This window comes from Leucopleurus acutus (assembly GCF_964270905.1).
Source record: "Leucopleurus acutus genome assembly, chromosome: 8".
NCBI classification, from domain to species: domain Eukaryota; kingdom Metazoa; phylum Chordata; class Mammalia; order Artiodactyla; family Delphinidae; genus Leucopleurus; species Leucopleurus acutus.
Genome location: NC_139151.1, coordinates 21,081,015 through 21,103,857, shown reverse-complemented (window position 1 = coordinate 21,103,857; position 22,843 = coordinate 21,081,015). Strand labels below are relative to the sequence as shown.

Genomic DNA, 22,843 nt, shown 5'->3' with positions numbered 1-22,843 from the left:
AATAATTGTATTTGTCTTGCAGAGTAGGTTTAGGAATAAAGTTCATAAAGGGTTTAGCTGTGCACAGGATACAGCAGATGCTTAACAGTCACTTTCTTATTAGAATTAATCATAACAATAAGTACTAAGAGAAATATTCTTCCAATTCCCAGAATCTTTGAATAATTAATTTCTATAACTTTAGGTCCTACCCAAAGAATATGGAGGTAACCTAACATTAGGATTGACTATATACTCAGTGATACATGGAAGATGAATCAGGTTAGTTTCTTACCCAAGAGCTGCACTGAATGGCCAGCCTAAGATAGCCCCAGCTGCTACTCCAAGCACAGCAAAGGAAGTTTTGTCCATATACCAGCCAGTCATGGCTATCAATGTAGTGTACATACAGAAGCTGCTAGGAAGGAATGCTGCAAGACAAAAGAAATGAAAAAAAACAGGGGAAAGGGACAAGAGATTGAGATTTATGAGTTATCAGTTATTAAAAATATAGCTGCACTGCAATATGTCAATAACCAGGAACATACTTTGAGCAATGCTATATTAGAAATGAGGAGTAAAGTGATACTCGTTAAAAAACAAAGTTCAATGATTTTATTTTCTCTCTCCTGTTTTTTATGTACCAACACATCACCCAATTATACAATGCCAACCATGCCATTTATCTCCTGGCCTGTACCCCAAGTCTAAAACTTACAGGATTCCAGGTTCCCCAGAGGTACCTCCAGGTTACATTTCCAGACAGGAAGTATGCTTCAAGAAATTTAGAGCCATTGCTAACAATCTGTTTCTGAAGAAGTTTATCCTCTGATAGTCTTCTGAGACTGTCCTATTAGCAACCTGTACCCCGTAGGAATTCTCAGAAGCCTTCTCAAGGAACAAATACGTTCGATGGCAGCACTGCTTTGCATCCTTCATACACTGACATAGATAGCTTGGCCTTTAGATGTCCCCCTAATTACTTCCATCAAGGTAACTTTCTTGTTGCATACAGCAGAGGACTGACCACCTTCAGGGTCTCTGCAACAGTAACATTTCATCAAAATGTTTCTAACAACTCTACAAAAAATGCAGATCTGCCTCTCCCTGCTGTTTAAGTGCTTCACCTAGCACTAGAAAAATCAATACCAACTCCAACAGGGACCACAATGAACAGGCAGTATGATTTGAGAAACTCAGCAAAGGGTTCAGAGGCTCATATCAAAGGATGCCTTTAACTTATCTGTGCCTTAACATCCTCAGCTGAAATTATAAAACTAAAAATACTCTCAGGTATCTCCCTCACATAAGAATCAATTTTAGGAGTAGCAAAGTAACTAAAAAAACATGTGAAGGGCTTCCCTGGTGGCGCAGTGGTTGAGAGTCCGCCTGCCGATGCAGGGGACAAGGGTTTGTGCCCCGGTCCGGGAAGATCCCACATGCCGCAGAGCGGCTGGGCCCGTGAGCCATGGCCGCTGAGCCTGCGCATCCGGAGCCTGTGCTCCGCAACGGGAGAGGCCACAACAGTGAGAGGCCTGTGTACGGCAAAAAACAAAACAAAACAAAACAAAAACATGTGAAGTACAACCTTCCCAGATAAATGCTAAATAATATTGATGCCATCCAAAGCTGTTGATTCTAGCTCCAAGGGGAGCACAGGAATATGAGGTCTCTGCCAGCTCAGAGGGCAAAGCATAGTCTCATTTAGGACAGTGGATCTCAAAGTTATTCAGGCGTGAGGGCCTGAGATCTCTGCAGAACATGGATTTTGATACAGTCAGTGAAAAGCAAATATATACTTTTGCGCTAGATACTATTTTTTGTGTATATTTAGTGTGTATACTAGATTCTGGTACACACAAGCAAAAATTAAAATTAAAATTGAGATGATTATATCTAGTAACTTAATTTTTCTGGAAAACTGCAAACAGGCTACCTTTTGGCAATAGGCCACTTTGGCTCAGCTCATAGGACACAAATGTTCAATGGCAGCACAGTTTGAAAGCCACCATTCTACATTAACAATTTTATTCTAAATTTCCAGAAGCTTACTTTATTCTATAAAATACAGTACTTTATAGAATACTGTATTTTATAGTATATATTTATACTTTTATAGAATACACTGCAAATAACTGGCATAAAATAGAACCATCAAGACCAGGGTTTTTAGACATAAAGTGCTTCCTTGAGCAAAATAACAAAATTATTGTCCTTCCCCTAACAGCAAAGAAAGGCAGTGGATGCCTCCGTTTCTCAGCCCTGCTGTGATAAAAAATATAATAACGTAATAGAAAGCAACCTGATGAAAATAACAGCTCTACAACTTATGAGTTCTTTGGCTTTCAGTAAGTCGCTTCACCTTTCTAAGTTTCAGCGTCCTTACCTGCAAAAATGAGAAAATATTTATCTGACTTATAAATATTTATCTGACCTTACAACCACAGGATGGCTGTAAAGGTCAATCAAGAGCAGGTAGATAACAGGACTGTAAATTACTGACATGTTACACAAATATTACCTACATCTGGACAAGTTCTTCTGGTTGATGCTACTGTGACATATCAGTGAACCTTTTATGCCCTCACCTGCTCTTTTACTTACCTGATGATGAGCAAAACATGCCAGTGCTGAGAACCAAGAAGGCTAGCATCATTCGACTCACATGCAGCCCAAACTTCTTGCACACAGCCCTAGAGGAAAGGCAAAGACTATCAGCATAGCAAACCTTCGGGATGGAAGTTTCAAATCAAAGGACAAAAACATGTGTGCATCACAGAGAACACTGAAGATCTAAAGTCAAATACAGAACTGTCTCAACAGGTCTGTTAGCAATTCCATGTGCATAAGAAACCCAAACATTCTTATTCCTTAAGCAGGAGAGAAGCTCTCTACCTAACAGGAAATGTACACTTTCTGTGCTAGATTATTTCTAATATCAGTAGGAAAACAGCCTGATATAGTGGAAAAATAACAGGCCTCAGATGGGCACAAGTTAAAATCCTGGCCCTTCCACTCACTAGCAGTGGTACCCTCATCTAGTTACATAATCTGTCAGGTTGCTCATCTGTTAAATGCAGATAATGATAATACTTACTGCATAAGGTTTCTGTGAGGGCAATGCATGGTAAAGTGCGCAGAAGAGTGCCAGGCACAGAGTTGCTCATTAGATGGCAGTTATTAGAAAAAAAGACTAGGAGTTACACCAAAGGTTTTTTTTGTGTTTTGCGGTACGCGGGCCTCTCACTGCTGTGGCCTCTCCCGTTGCAGAGCACAGGCTCCGGACACGCAGGCTCAGCGGCCATGGCTCACGGGCCCAGCCGCTCCGCGGCATGTGGGATCTTCCCTGACCAGGGCACGAACCCGTGTCCCCTGCATCGGCAGGCAGACTCTCAACCACTGCGCCACCAGGGAAGCCCCCAAAGTTTTAATAAATAGTTATCTAAGTCAATGTTTCTAAAGCAATTATATACCTCCTTTTACTTTTGTCTTACAGGCCTTTTCAACCCTATAAATAAAACATTATTAGAGGTGATCATTGCTTCATTTAGTCAATATCTGTTCAGACTTAACTATGTGTTACCTATTTTCTTGCTCAGGTTCCTTATTGCATCTCAGACCTTCTTTCTGAAATAATTTTGTTTCTTCCTAAATATATCCTTTAGAAGGTTCTTTAGTGAGGATCTCTTAATGGTAAATTCTGGCTTTTGTTTGATCTTTATATTTTGTCTGAAAAGTCTTTATTTAACTCTTGGTCTTAAAAGGTGGTTTAGCTGAGTACATAATTTTAGGATGACAGTCATTTTCTCACAGAACTTTGAACATATTTTTTGTCTTCTGGCTTTTGAGAATGCTTTTGTTGGTCTAACTGCCTGACATTCCTTTGTAGGTTTTATATTAGTCCTCTGTCAACTTGTAAGATCTTCTTTGTCCTTTGTTTTACACAGTCTTACCAATTCCTTTTTATTTATCCAGCTCAGCATGTTAGGCTTCCTGAATCTGTGGATTAGCATATTTTCTCCTTTGATTCTGGAAAAATCTTATTAGCTATTACTTCCCTGAATCCTGCCTCTCCCTATTCTATCTCTCCTAGATCCGATTAGATATATATCAGATCCTTCAACTTGACCACATACATTTTTTTTTTTTTTTTTTTTTTTTTTTGCAGTACGCAGGCCTCTCACTGTTGTGGCCTCTCCCGTTGCGGAGCACAGGCTCCGGACGCGCAGGCTCAGCGGCCATGGCTCACGGGCCCAGCTGCTCCGCAGCATGTGGGATCTTCCCTGACCAGGGCATGAACCCGTGTCCCCTGCATCGGCAGGTGGACTCTCAACCGCTGCGCCACCAGGGAAGCCCCCACACACATTTCTTAGCCTTTCATATTTCCTTTTTTCTGTCACTCTGTACTACATTCTTAGTAATTGCTTCAGATCAATCTTCTAGTTTACTTATTAGAAGTGTCTAATCAGTTATTTGATCTACTGAATTTTCAATATCAATTATTATGTTTTCATTTCTAGAAGTTCTGTTTGGTTCTTTTTCAAATCTGCCCGGTCATTTTTGTAATCTCATTTGTTTTTTGTTTTGTTTTTAATCCTTTTAATTTTATTGTGGTAAGAACACTTAATATAATATCTACCTTCTCTACAGATTTTTAAATGTAAAATACAGTATTGTTATCTATAGGAATAATGTTCAGCAGATCTCCACAGCTAATTCACGTCACGTAAGTGAAACTTTATACCCATTGATTAGCAACTTTCCATTTCCACCTGCCCCCAAACTGGGCAGCTACAACTCTATCCCTTTTTTCCATGAGTTCAACTATTTATTTTAGATAACTCATGAAAGTGGAATCATGCAATATTTGCTCTTCTGTGACCAGTTATTTCCCTTAGCACAATTTCCTCAGGGTTCATCCACTACGTCACATTTGCAGAATTTCCTTCTTTTTTAAGACTGAATAATACTCCATTGTATACCACGTCCCCCACCCCATTCATCTCTCACTGGGTATTTAGGTTGTTTCCAATCTTGGCTATTGTGACTAATGCTGCAACCAATATTGGAGTGCAAATACTGCTTTGAGATCCTGATTTCAATTCTTTTATATAAATCCCCAGAAGTGGGTTTGCTGGATCATATGGTGGCTCTATTTTTTTTAATTTTCTGAGGAACCTCATACTGTTTTCCACAGTGACAGTACCATTTTGCATTTCCACCAACAGCGTGCAAGGGTTCCAACTTCTCTACATCCTCACCAATACTTGTCTTTGTTTTTAGACAAGAGCCATTCTTTTTTCTTTTTTTTAACTGAAATATAGTTGATTTACAATGTTCTGTTAGTTTCTGGTGTACAGCAAAGTGATTCAAAGTATATATACATATATATATTCTTTTTCATATTCTTTTCTACTACAGTTTATTACAGGATATTGAATATAGTTCCCTGTGCTATACAGTAGGACCTTGTTGTTTATTTTATATATATTAGTTTGTATCTGCTAATCCCAAACTCCTAATTTATCCCTCCCCCACCCCCTTTCCACTTTAGTAACCATAACTTTGTTTTCTATGTAAGTCTGTTTTCTATGTGAGTCTGTTTTCTACGTGAGTTTCTGTTTTGTAAATACGTTCATTTGTATCATATTTTAGATTCCACAGATAAGTGATATCATATGGTATTTGTCTTTCTCTTTCTGACCTACTTCACTTAGTATGATAATCTCTAGATCCGTCCATGTTGCATATGGTATTATTTCATTCTGTTTTATGGCTGAATAGTATTGCATTTTGTGTGTATGTATATATATATATATATATATATATATATATATATATATATATGTATACACACCACATTTTCTTTATCCATTGATCTATCAACGGACATTTAGGTTGCTTCCATGTCTCGGCCATTGTAAATGGTGCTGCAATGAACACTGGGGTGCATGTATCTTTTCAAATTAGTTTTCTGTGGATATATGCCCAGGAGTGGGATTGCTGATCATATGACAATTCTATTTTTAGTTTTTTAAGGACCCTCCATACTGTTCTCCATAGTGGCTGCAGCAATTAACATTCCCACCAACAGCGTAGGAGGGTTTCCTTTTCTCCATACCCTCTCAGCATTTATTTTTTGTAGACTTTTTGACGATAGCCATTTTGACCAGTGTGAGGTGATACATCATTGTAGTTCTGATTTGCATTTCTCTAATAATTAACAATGTTGAGCATCTTTTCATGTGCTTACTGGCCATCTGTATGTCTTCTTTAGAGAAATGTCTGTTTAGGTCTTCTGCCCATTTTTTGATTGGGTTTTTTGTTTTTTTATTATTGAGTTATAGGAGCTGTTTGTGTGTTTTGGAAATTAAGCCCTTGCTGGTTACATCATTTGCAAATATTTTCCCCCAGTCTGTAGTTTGTCTTTTTGTTTTGTTTATGGTTTCCTCTGCTGTGCAAAAGCTTGTAAGTTTGATTAGGTCCCATTTGTTTATCTTTGCTTTTATTTCTCTTGCCTTGGGAGACTGACCTAAGGAAACATTAGTACAATTTATGTCAGAGAATGTTTTGCCTATGTTCTCTTCTAAGAGTTTTATGGTGTCATGTCTTATATTTAAGTCTTTAAGCCATTCTGGGTTTATTTTTGTGTATGGTGTGAGGGAGGGTTCTAAATTTATTGATTTACATGCGGCTGTCCAGGTTTCCCAACACTACTTGCTGAAGAGACTGTCTTTTCTCCATTGTATATTCTTGCCTCCTTAGGCAAGAGCCATTCTAACAAATATGAAGTGATCTCACTGTGGTTTTGATTTGCATTTCCCTGCTGATTAGTGATACTGTCATCTTTTCATATATGTTGGCCAGATTATTAGGTTTCTTACTATTGAGTTACAGGAGTTCCTTATACATTTTAGAAATGAATCTCTTATCAGATATATGGTTTGCAAATATTTTCTCCCATTCTGCAAGTTCTTTTTCACTCCATTGATTGTTTAGTCTCTTGTTTCTTCTTTATGTTTTCAATTCCTTCTTTTATTTCTTTAAAAATATTAAATGTAATTATTTTATATTCTTATTTTAGTAATTCCTAATAAATGAAGTTTTGCAGGTCAGCTTTCTATTGATCTGTTATCTCTGCTGGCTCTCACTCATAATGTTTTGTTCCCTTCTGTGACTTGTCATTTATTTTTACTATAAATTCTTGTTCACTAGAATTTTATCTATGGTAATGCTTTGACACCCGGATTAAGGATCCACTTCTCTAGAGAAATTTTACATTTGTTTTTGCAAGATGCCTGGGAACACTAACAACCCAGAACAATTTAAAGTAAACTCTCAACTTGGGGTTTAGGGGGCCATGTGGGTGATTTGAATTCAGTCCTGAACTCATATAAAGACCAACTTAAGATTACAATCCTCAAAGGCAGCACTGGATTTCTTTTTTTTTTTTTTTTTTTTTTGTGGTACGCGGGCCTCTCACTGTTGTGGCCTCTCCCATTGTGGAGCACAGGCTCCGGACGCGCAGGCTCAGCGGCCATGGCTCACGGGCCCAGCCACTCCGCGGCATGTGGGATCTTCCTGGGCCGGGGCATGAACCCGTGTCCCCTGCATTGGCAGGCAGACTCTCAACCACTGTGCCACCAGGGAAGCCCTGGATTTCTTTTTTTTTCCTCTATTCTACCCAGAGTCAAGGCCAAAGAACTTTTTTATCTTATATTTTTGGCTGTTTTGCAGTGGGAAGACTTTAAATAATGATTACTAAGTCCAGATACCTTTTAAAGCATTATTAAAATAAGATGTTTCTTAGGTTTCATGTTAAAAAAGGTAGCTATTTTTATTACTGGAACACTTAACTGCTTAATACTTTCACTAATATTCATTCAACCAATAGGTACTTGGTTAAAGACAATGTACTGGGTGCAAATAAGAACAGTGAGTTCCACACTGGGAATAATTTCCTATCAGCTCAGCTCAAAGGGAGAAGAAAGAAATCATGATCCTATCTCTCAGGACCAAAAAAGAAAAAAGAAAAAAAAAGGGCCCTACTAAATCCTACCAAATAAAATACCAGTTAGATATTTATTAACAGAATTAAAGTTAATAATATGAAGATATGCCATTTATCACCTCAGGAAAGAAAGTGATAATTAGAAGCATTCCCTTCCAATGGTTCGTTTCAAACAAGAAATTGCACTTTAGATATAATATTAGAAGCTAGAAGGAAAATGTTTTCTGTTTCTAAACACTGCTTCTACTATCACAGTAATAATCTATGCTATATTGGGCTTCCTCATAGCACTTTTAGAAGCAAAGCTTTTATACTCACTTGTAAAAGTAAAGTTCACATATACAGCTCACAAAAGCCAGCAAACATCGTAAAAAGTAAAAGACAAGAATCTGAAAGAAACCCAGAACAAGAAAACAGAAGTTAAAGATAAGTTAGAAAAACTCTTAAAGATGAAACCACTCTCATTTGTCACTAATAACTATAAATTGGTATAATCCTTTTGAAAAGCAATATGTATCAAGAACCACGCAAATTTTCATATCCCTAAATTCAAGTATAGAAGTATATCTACTTCTCTGATTCCGGCCCACAGAAGTAACTCAAAATATGGGAGGGGAGGAGTTCTATTCATAAAAATGTTAATTGCAGCTCTACTAACTTAGTAAAAACTATTTTAAAAACTATAAAATGTTCAATTACAGGGAAATGGTTAAATTATATCTATTCATGTATTATTATACACAAAGTTTATGGTTACAAAGACAGTGGAAAAATTCTTCTGATATAAAACTCATTTATTCAACAAGCATTTCTTAGACAATTATAATAACTGATTATAATTATTATAAAATTATATTACAAAATACTAAATGAAAATATATGATATAACATTATTTATACATCAGAGTTACAGCTATGGAAATCAGAGGTACTGTATATGAAAAAACTGGAAAGAAATATAATAAAATGGTAAAAGTGGCTACATCAGGCTAGTGAGACTTAGGTACATATTTTTCCTCCTATTTTTCAAATGCCTGTAATGTGGTTTTTATTAATTGTAGGAATTGACATGAATTTTACAAATAAAAATAACAAAATAATAAGAATTGTACCAAATAGCTTTTATACTACAGTATACTGGTATGTTTAAAAGCAATGAATACCTCTGAAAATAAGCACTATTTAAATATATTCTATGATTAATATTACTACATATAACTTAAAAGTTCTTTCAGTTTTCATCATTATGTTCAATCAAGTAATCAGCAAATGCCCAAGTTCATTCATTAATTCAATAAAACCATACTGAAAACCTACTATACATTGAGCACTCTCTAGATGCTACTAGGAATACAGATAATTTTAGTACAAGGTATCCACACTTAAGGACTCTTCATCTGGTTGAGGAGAGTACAAAAACACACTTAGAAAGTTAAAAATTAACACAAGTTAATATAAGAACTGTATTTGGGAATAGGACAGTGATGCTCCCATAGCAACTAATATTCAACATAGTAACTGGATGTTGGGTTAGTGCAAAAAAGACACAAAAAAGAAAGGAGATATAAGGAATGGAACAGAAGAAACTAAACTCTACATGCACAGATGAAAGAGAATCCAGAGATTCACCTGACAAACCACTGACACTAATAAGGAAAGTCAGTGAGATTTTGATCAAGATCAAAAAGCAAAAATCAACTGTGTTCCTCACAATTGTGTTCCTCACCTGCAATGACCTCCTACAAAAATTACAGAAAACAAGATACCGTTCATAACAGTAACAAAAAGTATAAAGAATCTAGTCATTATCCTAGTCAAAGAATGGATAAGCCTAAAATGGATACATTGTTTACATTTTATTAAAAGACACAGAAAACCTAACTAAGTGGATAAATACATCATTTTAGGGATGGAATGACTCAACACTCTAAAAATATTGATTCTCATATTAATACATAAATTCAATGCAACTCCAATCAATACCTACCAGAATTTGGGAGAGGGGCAAATTGATTCTAAAATGATTTTTAAAATACAATTTTAAGGACTTCCCTGGCAGTCCAGCAATTAAAAGACTCCGTGTTCCCAATGCAGGGTAACTGGGTTCAATCCCTGGTCAGGGAACTAGGTCCCACATGCTGCAACTAAGAGTTCGCATGCCGCAACTAAAGATCCCATGGGCAGCAACTAAGACCCAGTGCAGGCAAATAAATACATAAATATTTAAAAAATTAAAAATAAAACACAATTTTTAAAATGGATAGAGAAATTCATCAGCCAAATATTAACACATACTACAAAGCCATAATAATAGAAGCAATATGGTACTCTCTGACAAACTGACCAATGATACAGAATTAAAAAAGCCAGAAACATACACGGGAATGAGATGTATGATACAGATGGTATTACAAACCAGAAGGAAAAGGATGAATTATTTAGCAGATGGTGCTGGAAAATCCAGTTCGCCATACAGGAAAAAATAAAGCTGGATCTTTCCACAATTTATAAAAAATAAAATTCAAATGGACTAAAGCCTTGTATGTGAAAGATAAAATAATAAAGTTACTAGGGAAAAATACATAAGAATATCTTTGTGACCTGTGGTGAAGGATTTCTTTCAGAAAGACCCAAAACCCACCAACCGTAAGTGAAAAACTAATTGGTTTGACTCTATCAAAATTAAAGATTTCTGTTCAACAAAGGACCACAGACAAAGTTAGTAGACAGGTGACAGCCTAAGAGAAAGGATTTCCAGTATCTAAAACCTACAAGGGGTTACTATTGAGAACTGCAAATCACAAGAGAAAACCAGAAAACCCAACTGAAAAACAGACAAAGGATGTAAACAGGTAATTCACAGAAAAGGAAATATGAATGACCAATAAATACATGAAGAAATTCTCCACCTTACTAGTTGTCAGAGAAATGTAATTAAAATGAGAAGCATCTCATATACATGAGAAGGGCAAAAATTAGAAAGTCAGAAATATCAAGTGCTCAGATATTAGGAAGCTGAAACCCCAAACATTGTTGTAGGGAGTATAAAGTTGAATAGCCATTCTGGAAAGCAATCTGGCAGTGCTCCATGAAATTAAGTAGCCCATGGATCTATGTACAGGATGCCACTCCTGAGTGTATAATTCAGAGAATTTCACACCTCAATCCATAGAGAGAACAAAGCTGTTCTTGTTTAGGGTAGCAAGTTGTAAAGGTAACCATCACTAGGGGTGCCAATTATTACCATATTGTCTCTCAGCAACAATCCACCCTTTTCTACTCTAATTATGATGATGGGGCTGGGACCCTATAAGCTACAACTCCCCCTTGCCCTGTGGCTCACACTGGCAGAACCTAAAAAGGAGGAAACTGGAAGAAAGAACAAGAGAACAGATATCTTCATTCCTGTTTTGCTTGCTGTTTGTATCACTGATGTAAGAGGTAGGACTCTGGGTTGAATATGCCAAATTTGAAGTGACAGTGGATATCCAAATGGAGATGAAAACCTTAAGCACTGCATATTGTTATTTCTCTACTAACTCCCCCATCCTATATATCTTTCCTCTGAGACCACTTGGAGAGCCTGGACTTCCACTCCCCCAAACCTAGCAGTAATGAAGTACCTCTACCCTGACCACTAGGGTGGTATCAGTGGAGGCCTAGTTGGGAACCTGGACTTCTAGCCCCAATTGGCAGTCACAAGGTGGTGAACCCTCTCCTTTTTCCAGCTGCAGTGGTATCAAAAGAAGCCAGCTAAAAGAGAAGCAGAATAGTGCAGAGGAAGCAGGCTGGGCCCATGAATAAGATCCAGAGTCTCATACTATAATACCCAAAATGTCCAAGTTTCAACTAAAAATTACTTGTCAACCAGGAAGATCTCAAACTGAAGGAAAAAAGTCAATTAATAGATGCCAAAACTGAGATGAGATATAAGAATTATCTGACAAAGTTTTAAAGGAGCCATTGTAAAAATGCTTCAATAAGCAATTAAGAACACGCTTGAAACAAATGAAAAAATAGCAAGTCTCAGTAAAGAAATAGAAGAGAAAAAAAAAACCAAAAGGAAATTTTATAACTGAAAAAATACAGTAACCAAAATAAAAGCTCAATGGGTAGGCTCAACAGCAGAATGAAGGAGACAGAGGAAAGCATCAATGAACTGGAAAAAAGACGACAGAAACTGTTCAATCTGAACACAGAGAAAACAGACTGGAAAAAAGTGAAGAGAGGGCTTCCCTGGTGGCGCAGTGGTTGAGAGTCCGGCTGCCGATGCAGGGGACACAGGTTCATGCCCCGGTCCGGGAAGATCCCACATGCCGCGGAATAGCTGGGCCCGTGAGCCATGGCCGCTGAGCCTGTGCGTCCGGAGCCTGTGCTCCGCAACGGGAGAGGCCACAACAGTGAGAGGCCCGCGTACCGCCAAAAAAAAAAAAAAAAAAAAAGTGAAGAGAGCTTCAGGGACCCATGGGACTGTAATAAAATATCTAACATTCACATCATTGGAGGCTCAGGAGAGGAGAAACAGGGCGGGACTGAAAAAGCACTTAAAAAAATAACAGCTAAAATCTTCCCAAATTTGTGAAAAGACGTAAGTCTAAAGATTCAAGAAGCTGAGTAAACTCCAAACAGGATAAACCCAAAGAAATCCATGCTAAGACACATCATAGTCAAATTTCTGAAAGGTAATCAGGTTAGGTCTCAGTTAACTCTTAATTATCCTTCAGTATTCTGTTTAAATTAAGCTCTCCCTAATATGCTAACCCACTGCACATTGTACTTTTCCTCCATGACCCACTGCATTTATAATTACTTGTTCCATGTTCGTCTTCTCCACTAAACTATAAATTCCATGAGGGCAAGGATTTGGTCATTGTTACACCCAGAGCACTTAACAAAGTGTCTACCAAATAAAAGTTGCTCCATTAATACTTGTTGAATAATGAATGAATAAATGATTCTCCTTAAAAACAATCCCCTCCTAACTATGAATATATTTGGTCCCTTTCCCAAATTGTTCCAGAGACTCACCCACCACTTGATCAGTTGTGATTGCTTCCAGGTTGGCCCGCCCTTACCTTATTAGTTTGTAAAATTCTTGCATGAAATGCAGCTGGCCAGGCGTGAAGCAACAGGTAAGCATAGGAGCGAATGGCATAAGCTGGGGAATACTCCCAAGTCTGAAACCCCTTCCCATAGATGAGGTAGTGTGTCTGAAAGTACAAAACGGATGGATTCAGGGTTATATTGGCCAAAAATCCTTGTTAAGAGGATGCAGGTGAAGTTTCTAAGCAAAAGTATTAATGAGACAAAGGTACACAAAAAAGCTGAAATTCTCAATAAGATTTGCAACTAATGGATAAGAATCAAAATGACCCAATACTGAAAAATATTAAGACATTATAAATCCTACAAGATTATTGTTTGGCCAACATTGAAAGCTGGAATTTTACCCTCTATTTATTTTTTAAAAAATACTCATTAACCAAAACAGGAAAACTCTAAATCTTGTATTTTCCTTAAACTACCTACCCTAAGCATTCCTTATTTTTTTATGCAAAATGTGATCAGAAAATTTCACCTCTGCATTTCCTATAACAGGGAGTCCAACAAACTTATAAAAGTAAAAATCAAGAAACAGCAATATAAGCATAGTATGTAGCAACATTGTTTATTTTACTAAACATCAGAAGAAAAAACCAAAAATGTTTAAAGAAAGTGGTTGCCTCTGGGGACAAGGATTTGGCCATGAGAAGTGGAACAGGGAGTTTCTGCTTTTCTTTTACGTTTAATATTTTTAAACTACCTCAAAGTAATATTTTGACTTAAAAACTTTTTAAGAAAATTACAAATTACACCTTTTTTGTATAACAGCAATTCCTATATCATTCAATAGGAGGTAAATCATCAGCTTAGAATACAGAAATGAAAATAAGGTTATTTTACTAATAGTCACACTTGTATATTATTTGTATCTCGATTCATAACAAGGTTCCAAGCAGTGAAATCAAGAACAAAAAAAGAAAACTAAAGAAATCACCTACTGGTTCCCAGTAGTTGAATGTTTCATCACAGTCAGAGATGTTGCTGAGGAGAGCAGCACATAACCTTGCTGAGAGCAGACACTTGAATGCAGTAGATCCTTCAGGTGCCCAGACTTGTCCTGCTTTGTTCCCAGATAACCTGCTCAGAAGCAAAAAAAAAGTATGTGTCAGAAAGGACCTGCTAACTAGAAGGGCTAAAACTAGACAGAAAGGACAACAGGTCAAGAGACACCAAAGCACATGAGTTAGTCACCTAAAAGGGTGAATCGTTAATTGTCCTGACTAGAATAAATAAGGAACGAATTAAGACCTTAATCAACGTTAGTCATTACTTCCTGCTTTTAAGGTGTAAACTAATTCATGCACTTTAGTTCTTTGCATCTATGACACTCCGCTTACCCCAAGCCAACAAATCGCTCACTTACAGGCCACAAGCTCTTATTCGCCTTTTCCTCATTCTCCTAACAAGGTCATTACTTTCCATGGCTTTATTCATTTCCCCATCTGTTCAAATGCCCAGAAGCTAACTTGTGCAGCGGACATCACCTTTTCCAATTCCATATGCTGACAGCTCCCCAGCGCAGGCTTAACCTGCAGCCCTCCGGCTTGAAAAGAGAGGTGTTTGCTGGTGTGCAAGGTGGTGGGGCCCACACAGAAGAGTAAAGGGTCGGGACTCTGCGAGGACTGAAGGAAGCTGGGAGAGACAGCCGGAAAAGGTACTCTCTGCTCTCGCCTGCGTACCCCACGGCGGCTCGGCCACACGGGCCGGAAGCCGCACAGACCTGCAGGGTTTCTTCACTAGCAACACGGGACCCGAGCTGGGGGATCTAATCTAAGGCGGGTGAAGACCCAGCAGCGTCCACCCGCCCTGTAAGAGCAGAAAGAGCAGGGTGAAGAGGCTGCGGGCCCTCCCGGCGGGAAAGTCGGGCAGGGCGCAGCACAGCACAGCGCGGGCGAGACCCTCTACCGGCAGCCCCGCGCCGCCCGGCCACGCCCCCGCCGCGCCCGCACACCTACTCGGGCCGGGGCTCTGCGCTGCCCGCCTCCCGGCTGCACAGCAGTTCCCGCAGCTTGTCGGCGGCCGAGGTCGTGTCCCCGCCGCTGCCCCCGCTTCCCTTCAGGCGCTGCCGGGCTCCTCGGCTCGCCATGGCAAGAGTGGGAAAAAAGGTAGAACTCGGCGCCCTACGAAGGCGACGAGCGCGGAGACATAGCCTTTGGCTGGCAACGGTGTCCGCCGAGGGACAAAAGACCTCGACATGCGCAGACACGACTAAATTATAGTTTTCTGGGCTAACTGGGGCAAATCCCTGGGTAGAAAAGAAATGCGACCTGAGACTTTACTTGGCCGTTATAGCTATCCCTTCCACATACTAGTAACTCTAGGCATGCCTCCCTCCCTCTCTCTCTGCCTTCACTTCTCAGCATTCTGCACTCTCCTACAAATACTGTCCTTCAGCATCCCTGTTTAAAAGAAAGCACAAATAGAGAGTAATTAATTCCACCGAGTACGCAGATATTCAGTTAAAAATCATAGCACAGCCGCCTACAAAAGAGGAAGTTCTTTAAAGATCACTGGCACCTTGTCCTTTATATTTTGGCAAGTGATAGGGACAGCCTGCAGCTAATTAACTGCTTCAGAGAGATGAAGCCATAATGGCAGAATACAGAATGAGGAGAAAAGTGAAAGACTGAAGAAACTCTGTGCAGCAAATTTAACCAGACACCAGTCACTGCCATTGCTACTACAGCATTATGGTAAGCATTTAATATACCTTATCCTTTTAAAATATAATACAACAACCTTGTTTTATCAAAAAGGAGACTGAGGTCCAAGGTGGCATAGCTAGGAAGTGATGGAGCCATGTTCCAACCCAGGTCTTACTACAAAATCCATGCTCTTCCAACCAGGAGATCAGGAGAAAGCTCTTGATTTCACACAGGCATTTTTACATGGGCACTTTGATGATATCATGCCTGTGACTCTCAGAGGTCATTCATCTGTTCCTGATACTCTGCCTACTCCCCCAATCACAGAGCTCTATCCCACCCTGTGAAGCTCCGTACCAGTAAGTAAAACAAGGTTATAGAGGGAGTGCTAAACTTGACAGGGTCCCAAGTTATGACTTCATACTAAAAATTCCTGAGTATTAACAATGGAGATTGATCCTATTGCTCAATTCCCACATGAAATTACTAGTTGCCAAATTCAGACATCTCAATGTAACTATATCTCATACAGCCACCTCCTTTTCATTTCACTCTAGTGCAGGCCCCTCCCTGACTCTACCCAAGTCTACTACAGTAGCATCTTTACAGGGATCTCCCATCTCAAATTGATCCTGTGCAATACTGTCCAATTAATTTTCAAAAATACTACATCCCTAACCTACTTTTCTTATCTCCCACTACTTTCCTATACACATTTTATGTTCCAACTAGCCTGTAAAGTACCCCAAATGCTCCCATATCTCTACCTCTGCTCATGTATGCCCTCTGCCTGGAATGCATGCCCTCCTTGCCTAACAATCCTTCCATCACAACCCTGCCCTTGTTTTAAGATCCAGCTCAAATGATACCTCATCCAAGTGATACCAAACCAAAATTGGGTCTGCTCACCTACACACAGAAAAGCCAATGTACTGACACCAGGTTGTGCTGAAGCAAAGTACAGTGTCTATAGCAAGGAGAAGAGGCAGCTTATGCTCAAAAGACCTAAACTCCCTGAAGCTTTCAGGGAAGGTTTTTTAAAGGCAAGGTGAGGGAAAGAGTTGAGGTGTGCATGATCAGCTCATGGACATCCTTGACTGGTTGGTGATGAGGTAACAGGTTGGTATTTCAGGGGTCAACAGCATCAACCTCCTGGGGTCTTTGTGCTGGTGATCAGCATGCAATTAACTTCTTCCACCTGGTAGGGGTTTAGTATCAATAAAACATACAAGGATATGGCTCAGAATATTATCTATGGCCCTTGAGGAGGAACTAAATGTACTTGACTTTTTTTATGGCTAAACTATCATAATTTTGTCTTACATGACTGTTTTCCTTTGTTTCTGCATTTTCTCATTTCTCAGGTTAAATCTGCTCTTTGGTGGACTTCCCTAATGGTACAGTTGTTAAGACTCCGCTCTTCCATTGCAGCAGACGCAGGTTCGATCCCTGGTCAGGGAATTAAGATCCCGCAGGCCACGCGGCCAAAACAAAAAAACAAAACAAAAAAACTACTCTTTAGAGTTCGGGGAAGGCCTAGGAGGCTAAAGCTTTTCTGCAAACAAGAGGCAGGAGACTCGGAGAGGGTGGGGGAATCTGTCTTCAGGAAGGCCCTGCAGGGTCTGCTTGGTTTCACATGTACCAGGCACTACTGGGGATGGAAGAAAGCTATAAATCACATTACCTGCCCTCAAGTAGCTTTAAGTCTATGTGGAGAGCTAAGCAATACATATGTCCATAAGAGATCCCTTGATTCTTCACTCCCCAAACTTACTCCCATGCCAGTTTTCCTATTCTGATTAAAAACACTTCTATTCTCCCAGTTGCTTGGGTCAAAAACCTAGGGATTCTGTTTGATTCCTCTATTTCTCTAACTCCAAAACATTCATGCATGCACATATATTTAAATCATCAGTAAGTTCTTCTAATTATTACCCAGTCCAAACACTTTTTACCACCCTGGTCCAGATCACCATCATATCTTGGTTGCATTATTATAATAACCTCCTAATTTGTTTCTTTGCTTCAATTCTTGCCTTTCCACATGCTCTTCTCCAAATGCAAGAATAAATAGACAACATATTAAATCAACTATACTTCAATTAAAAAAATTTTTTTAAAGGAATTAATAAGACAGTTATTTCCTTCACAGAGTTTACAATATAGCTCCAACTGGTGGAGCCTAACTATTAATTAACAGGAACATACATTAATGCACATTATAGCACCCCATTCTGCAGAGTCCTGGGCTGAGCCAATCTCCCAAAGTCCCTTAGAGATGCTTACAACAGAAGTCCCAAAACCTAGGGGGTAAAAGTGTAGAGTTAATCACAGTTCAGAGATTACGGTTGAAAAAACTATGGAAGGAAAAGTAAAGTAACAAAGTGGCAGAAAGAACAGGGGCTTTTGAGTCAGACAGACCTAGGTGTGAGCTCTAAGTGAGACACTTACTTAGTTCCATGACTTTAACAGCAGTCAACCACAGAATAAACATGATGACGATACCAATAATACAGGACACTTGCAACTTTTACCCAAGGTAATAAATGCCGGTCTGTCTGACTCTAAAAACTATCCTCAATGATTTAGAGAGATGATATGATAGAGTTAAGGAAAGAGGAATTGACAATTCGGAAAATATATTTATAAATATATTTGACGAGACACTCAAATTCTACTGCTTCAGCATTACAGCATCTAGTGTATAAGATGCTGTTTTGTTTGTTTTCCTAGTCATTACTCATGAACAAAATATTGCACAACTCCAAAGGTCACCACTCACATTATAGTCTGTAAACTTTAAGTGATCGAGTCACAGATATGTTTAAAGTCAACCATCAGTAGCTATAGTCACAAAGTAAAAGATTAAAAAAAAAAAAAGAGTCTGGAAAGAACTACAGGTTACAAATTGGTCTTTTTCATCCACACCTGTGAGGATCACTATGTAGAGATGAATTTACTAAACTACCTAGGTATCACATGTAGTCGTTGTTGAATCTCCTTCCTTAGCTGGGACTGCATTGATGCTACCTGCTGCTGGGTAAGGGCCTTGTCACAGGTCTGGTAGGTCAATCTATAGCAGAGGCTGACCTGTTCCGTCTTTGGATGCTGAAAACGACTAAGGAATTGTATGGATATGACAGTGTCCTGTGACACTGCTCGGGCCACAGTGTGAAACTCTACTTCATCAAATCTTTTCTTTGTATCTAACCAAAAACTAATATCATGCACATAGTATGGAGGATATAGGGAATAGCTTTTAAAGGGTTCTATTTTCCCAGGGGCAAAATTCTTCAGGAAACGATTATCAAAGGTCCACAACATTCTCCAATCAGAGATACCCCAGACAAGCATGGCTAATAGGTCCAAGTTCATAGACACACACACAAAACACTGGTCTTTGTGTATGATGCTTGTAGCAGATGTGGTAACAGACCCAATAATCAAATCCTCCACACAATCTGGGCCAAAATTTTGAGACTTCACAGTAATCATATAATCTTCCCCAGGTGGCTGAAAGACAAATTCCACTGAACTGCCCAGCTTAGAGCCCTTGAGCAATGTCTGGGTCAGAAGGCTATCTAGAATGCCCTTCAGATGATCCAGTAGTGACTGAAGACAGCCATCCTTCAGATTTTTATTAAATCCAAGGATAAACAAAGTCTCATGAAATGCTGGCATTGTGAAAGGTGAGATGCGGCACTTCTGAAAGACAGGTCCACTGAGGATGTACAGAGAACCTGGGAGGAAGTCTGGTGCTTGGATTAGAGCCTGAACATGAACTAGAAGAGAAGGTCTAAGGCAGACCTTGGCCTGGCTATACGTTCCTTCCTGAGCTTCTTCCTTACTGTCTCTTCTAGGGTTCTTGGGAAGGCTGAGTTCTGAAAATGACACTAGAAAATCCTCCATGTCTTCTGTTGTCCCACCAGTGAGGGACTCAAAATTTGAGTTATCTTCATGGAGACTAATCCAAAAGGCAGATGATAGGATGTCACAGTGGCAGGAAGTGAGAACACTGGTGTCTCCCTGTGGCAGCAAAGGGGAAGAACACTTCAGCCTTTTTAGAGGGAAAGCTTTCCCCAATTCAGCAATGAGTTTCTCATTTATGGTTTTGATAGGATGATATGAAGGTGCTTCTAGGAAACCCCTGTTTAAACACACACAAAAATAAACTTTTTTAACTTAAAATTATTAATAATTATAACGTAGCTAGAATTAAAAGCACAAATAGCTGTATAGAAAAGAATTATCCTTAAGTTGATCTGGAAAGGAAACAAAGAAATCATCTACCATAAAGAGAGATATGTGTTTCAGAACTCTGACAGCCTACAATAAACCAGAAAATACGACAATTTAAAAAAAAAATTTATTAGAGTACAGTTGATTTAAAATGTTGTATTAGTTTCAGGTGTACAGCAAAGTGAATCAGTTATACATATACATATATCCACTCTTTTTTAGATTCTTTTCCCGTATAGGCCATTACAGAGTGTTGAGTAGAGTTCCCTGTGCTATACAGTAGGTCCTTATTAGTTATCTATTTTATATATAGTAGTGTGGATATGTCAATCCCAATCTCCCAATTTATCACCCCACCTTATCTCCTGGTAACCATAAGTTTGTTTTCTACATCTGTAACTCTATTTCTGTTTTGTAGATAAGTTCATTTGCACCCCTTTTTTTAGATTCCACATATAAGTGATATCATATGATATTTGCAGAAAATATGACAATTTTTAATTCTAAAGAGACTTGTGCAGGCCAGACTGACAAGTATTCACCGCATGACATCATTAACAATTACTGTGGCATCCATTCAATGTATGGTTGCCTGATTATCAAGCCAATCAGGATACAACTAGAGATAGAAGTGATTTCTGGTAAAATCAGGTTACCTGTTCAGCTTTCCTACAAGTACTTCTGGTTCTAGAAAAGAAAACCACTGGTCACCCAGTTTGATCCTGGAAATTCTTGGTTGCAAACTTTCATAGGGTAAGCTCCGGGTAAAGATATGGTTCAAAGCACCTTCTACATGAAAGGACTTATCTTGACTCCTGGCAAAATAGACAGCAATTATTAAGACTGTCATTATTAAAGAAAGCAAGTATTTCTAGAGACTGAATCAAGAAATAGACAAGGAAAAAGTATGTCTCTGAGATTTTTTTTTATCATTAGTGAGAGAGATGGAAAAGGCTTAGAACTCTGTTATTACTTACCTATATCCAGTGCACTTGTACCCTGGCACAGCCTCACAGCTGAAGGGATGCACATCACTTAAAATGAATCCCCCTAGAGCTGCCATAGCAACCACTTGCCAACTGTTGTGCCATTCTCTCATGGGCTTATCAGCAGGAGTCCCACCTTGTCCTCTACACAATGCCACATGGACTTCTCCTTCCTCTGCAAGAACATCTGCACAGCTAACGGGGGTAGGGAAACACCAGCCGTTTATCAGAAACAAGTACAAGTTACCATAGGAGTTAGCTGTATATATATGGTTTGGCTGTTAAATAGTTAAAATCAAATCATATCTATTTGCAAAGGTCTATTAGACTTCAAACATGCAAAAAAAAGTAGCTGGAAGTAAACAAGCATTTAAATTCAATGTTCAACTCATAACTGATACTAGTGGCTGACAACAGAGTTATCCAACGTTGTTTTTGTATTGTACATCTATATCTCATTGAAAAGTCGATGTCTGCAAAGTTTCTATATGTGATTCAGCGATCAGACTGTTCTTCCCCACTTAGAAAGTTGTTCTTTTCACTCCCCTCCTGCCTGTTAACTTAAAATACTGCCTCTGTGAAAAGTTTCATGACAACTATGAGCCAAAGAGACCTCCATTAGTATCATGTGTTATTGTATAATAGTATAAAGCACTGTTTTGCGTTCACAATAATTTTATGAGGTAGTTACTGTTAATATCTTCAGTTTATGGATGAGGAAGCAAAAGCAAGTAAGGATCAAGTAAACTTAATCCCCAAAATCACAAAACTATTAAGTGGTGGGTGGGGATTTGAATGCAGGCAGTCTGGCTCCTAAATTAGACTATACTACCATCATTTCCCATTATCAAAAATAGATGATCCTCCCTTTGTCGAACGAACAGTACATTATGAGTACTTTTATTTAGCATTAAGGTTAAATGTCTGCCTTTCCAACTAGATTGTGGGTTCCTTTGGAGCATTATATTCTCTTGTACGCCATATTTCCCAGACTACCATGTTTGAGCGCAGTAACTATGTAATGTACCTCTTAAACATTTCACTTCTGAGTGCTCACCTCTGGAAAAACTTGGCAAGCAGTTCCCTGTTCTTAGCTACTCCAGCTTTGCGTCCACAGTGCGGAAAGTTAAAATAAATTCGATCAAACTCTCTGTCTTGCAGTTCAAAGGCATCTACCAGCTGGGTGCAGTCCACACCAAAGCGTACCTCGGTACCTGGAACGAAATATAGACAGAAAGATGTCTTAAGACCTGGAACGAGAGAAAACCCCTCCGTAACCTGAACCATGCAAAACAACCCAGGTCTAGGCACACAGCAGGCTCTCTGTAAATGTCCACGTAAAGACCAAGAGCAACCCCCAGATTCCTTGAATCCCCACGTGCCCACCCTTTCCACTTTGGGCGGTGCCACAGCTGGGCGGGGCTTCACGGAGGGGTGGGCCTCGCTGCCTCGCTACCTCGCTCGCGCAGGCGCTGCAGATTCTCCCGGGCCAGCGGATCCCGGGCTAAGTCGGCCGGGCGCTGGAGACAGGTGGCAGTTATACTGGTGCTCGGATCCAGGGTCTCGCTCAGAGCGGCGGCGAAGGAGAAATTCCCCTCCCCAACCAACAGGAGGCGCCGAGGGGCCATGGCCTCAACGTGCTCCCAGCTCGCGTTCTCGGAGGCGCTCCTTTTTACGTCACTTCCTTCGCCGGTTTCTTGCGGCCCCACCTCTTCACCCGTCGCTGGTTGATGACGCTCTAGAGCGCCCGGTTGTCTTGACAGTCTGGTGCAGCAACATCCGAGGAGGAAAATATCCCTGAGTGCAAAAGCGATACCCCGACCGCCCCGTTCCCTCACTCCCTCACCCTATCGGAAGTGTTAAAATAGATGCCTTTGGGC

General features: G+C 39.5%; 2 protein-coding genes across 2 annotated transcripts in view; both read right to left on the bottom strand.

Annotated features, from left to right (window-relative positions):
- ALG9 (ALG9 alpha-1,2-mannosyltransferase) overlaps positions 1–15,228 on the bottom strand; it is a 95,733-nt gene extending 80,505 nt beyond the window's left edge. The window contains exons 1-6 of the mRNA XM_082843781.1: positions 15,049–15,228; positions 14,032–14,170; positions 13,066–13,200; positions 8,309–8,379; positions 2,584–2,672; positions 275–410 (exon numbers count right to left, since the gene is read on the bottom strand). Of these exons, the coding sequence (XP_082699907.1) occupies positions 275–410; positions 2,584–2,672; positions 8,309–8,379; positions 13,066–13,200; positions 14,032–14,170; positions 15,049–15,179 (701 nt within the window). The 5' untranslated portion in view covers positions 15,180–15,228. The remainder of the gene's footprint in view (positions 1–274; positions 411–2,583; positions 2,673–8,308; positions 8,380–13,065; positions 13,201–14,031; positions 14,171–15,048) is intronic.
- Positions 15,229–18,503: 3,275 nt separating this feature from the next.
- On the bottom strand, positions 18,504–22,591 carry FDXACB1 (ferredoxin-fold anticodon binding domain containing 1; the record flags this gene model as incomplete). Its single annotated transcript, XM_082844783.1, has 5 exons — positions 18,504–19,885; positions 20,634–20,792; positions 20,955–21,158; positions 22,021–22,177; positions 22,420–22,591. 5 exons carry the CDS (start codon positions 22,589–22,591, stop codon positions 18,703–18,705), a joined length of 1,875 nt encoding a protein of 624 aa, XP_082700909.1. The 3' UTR covers positions 18,504–18,702.
- Positions 22,592–22,843: the final 252 nt, after the last annotated feature.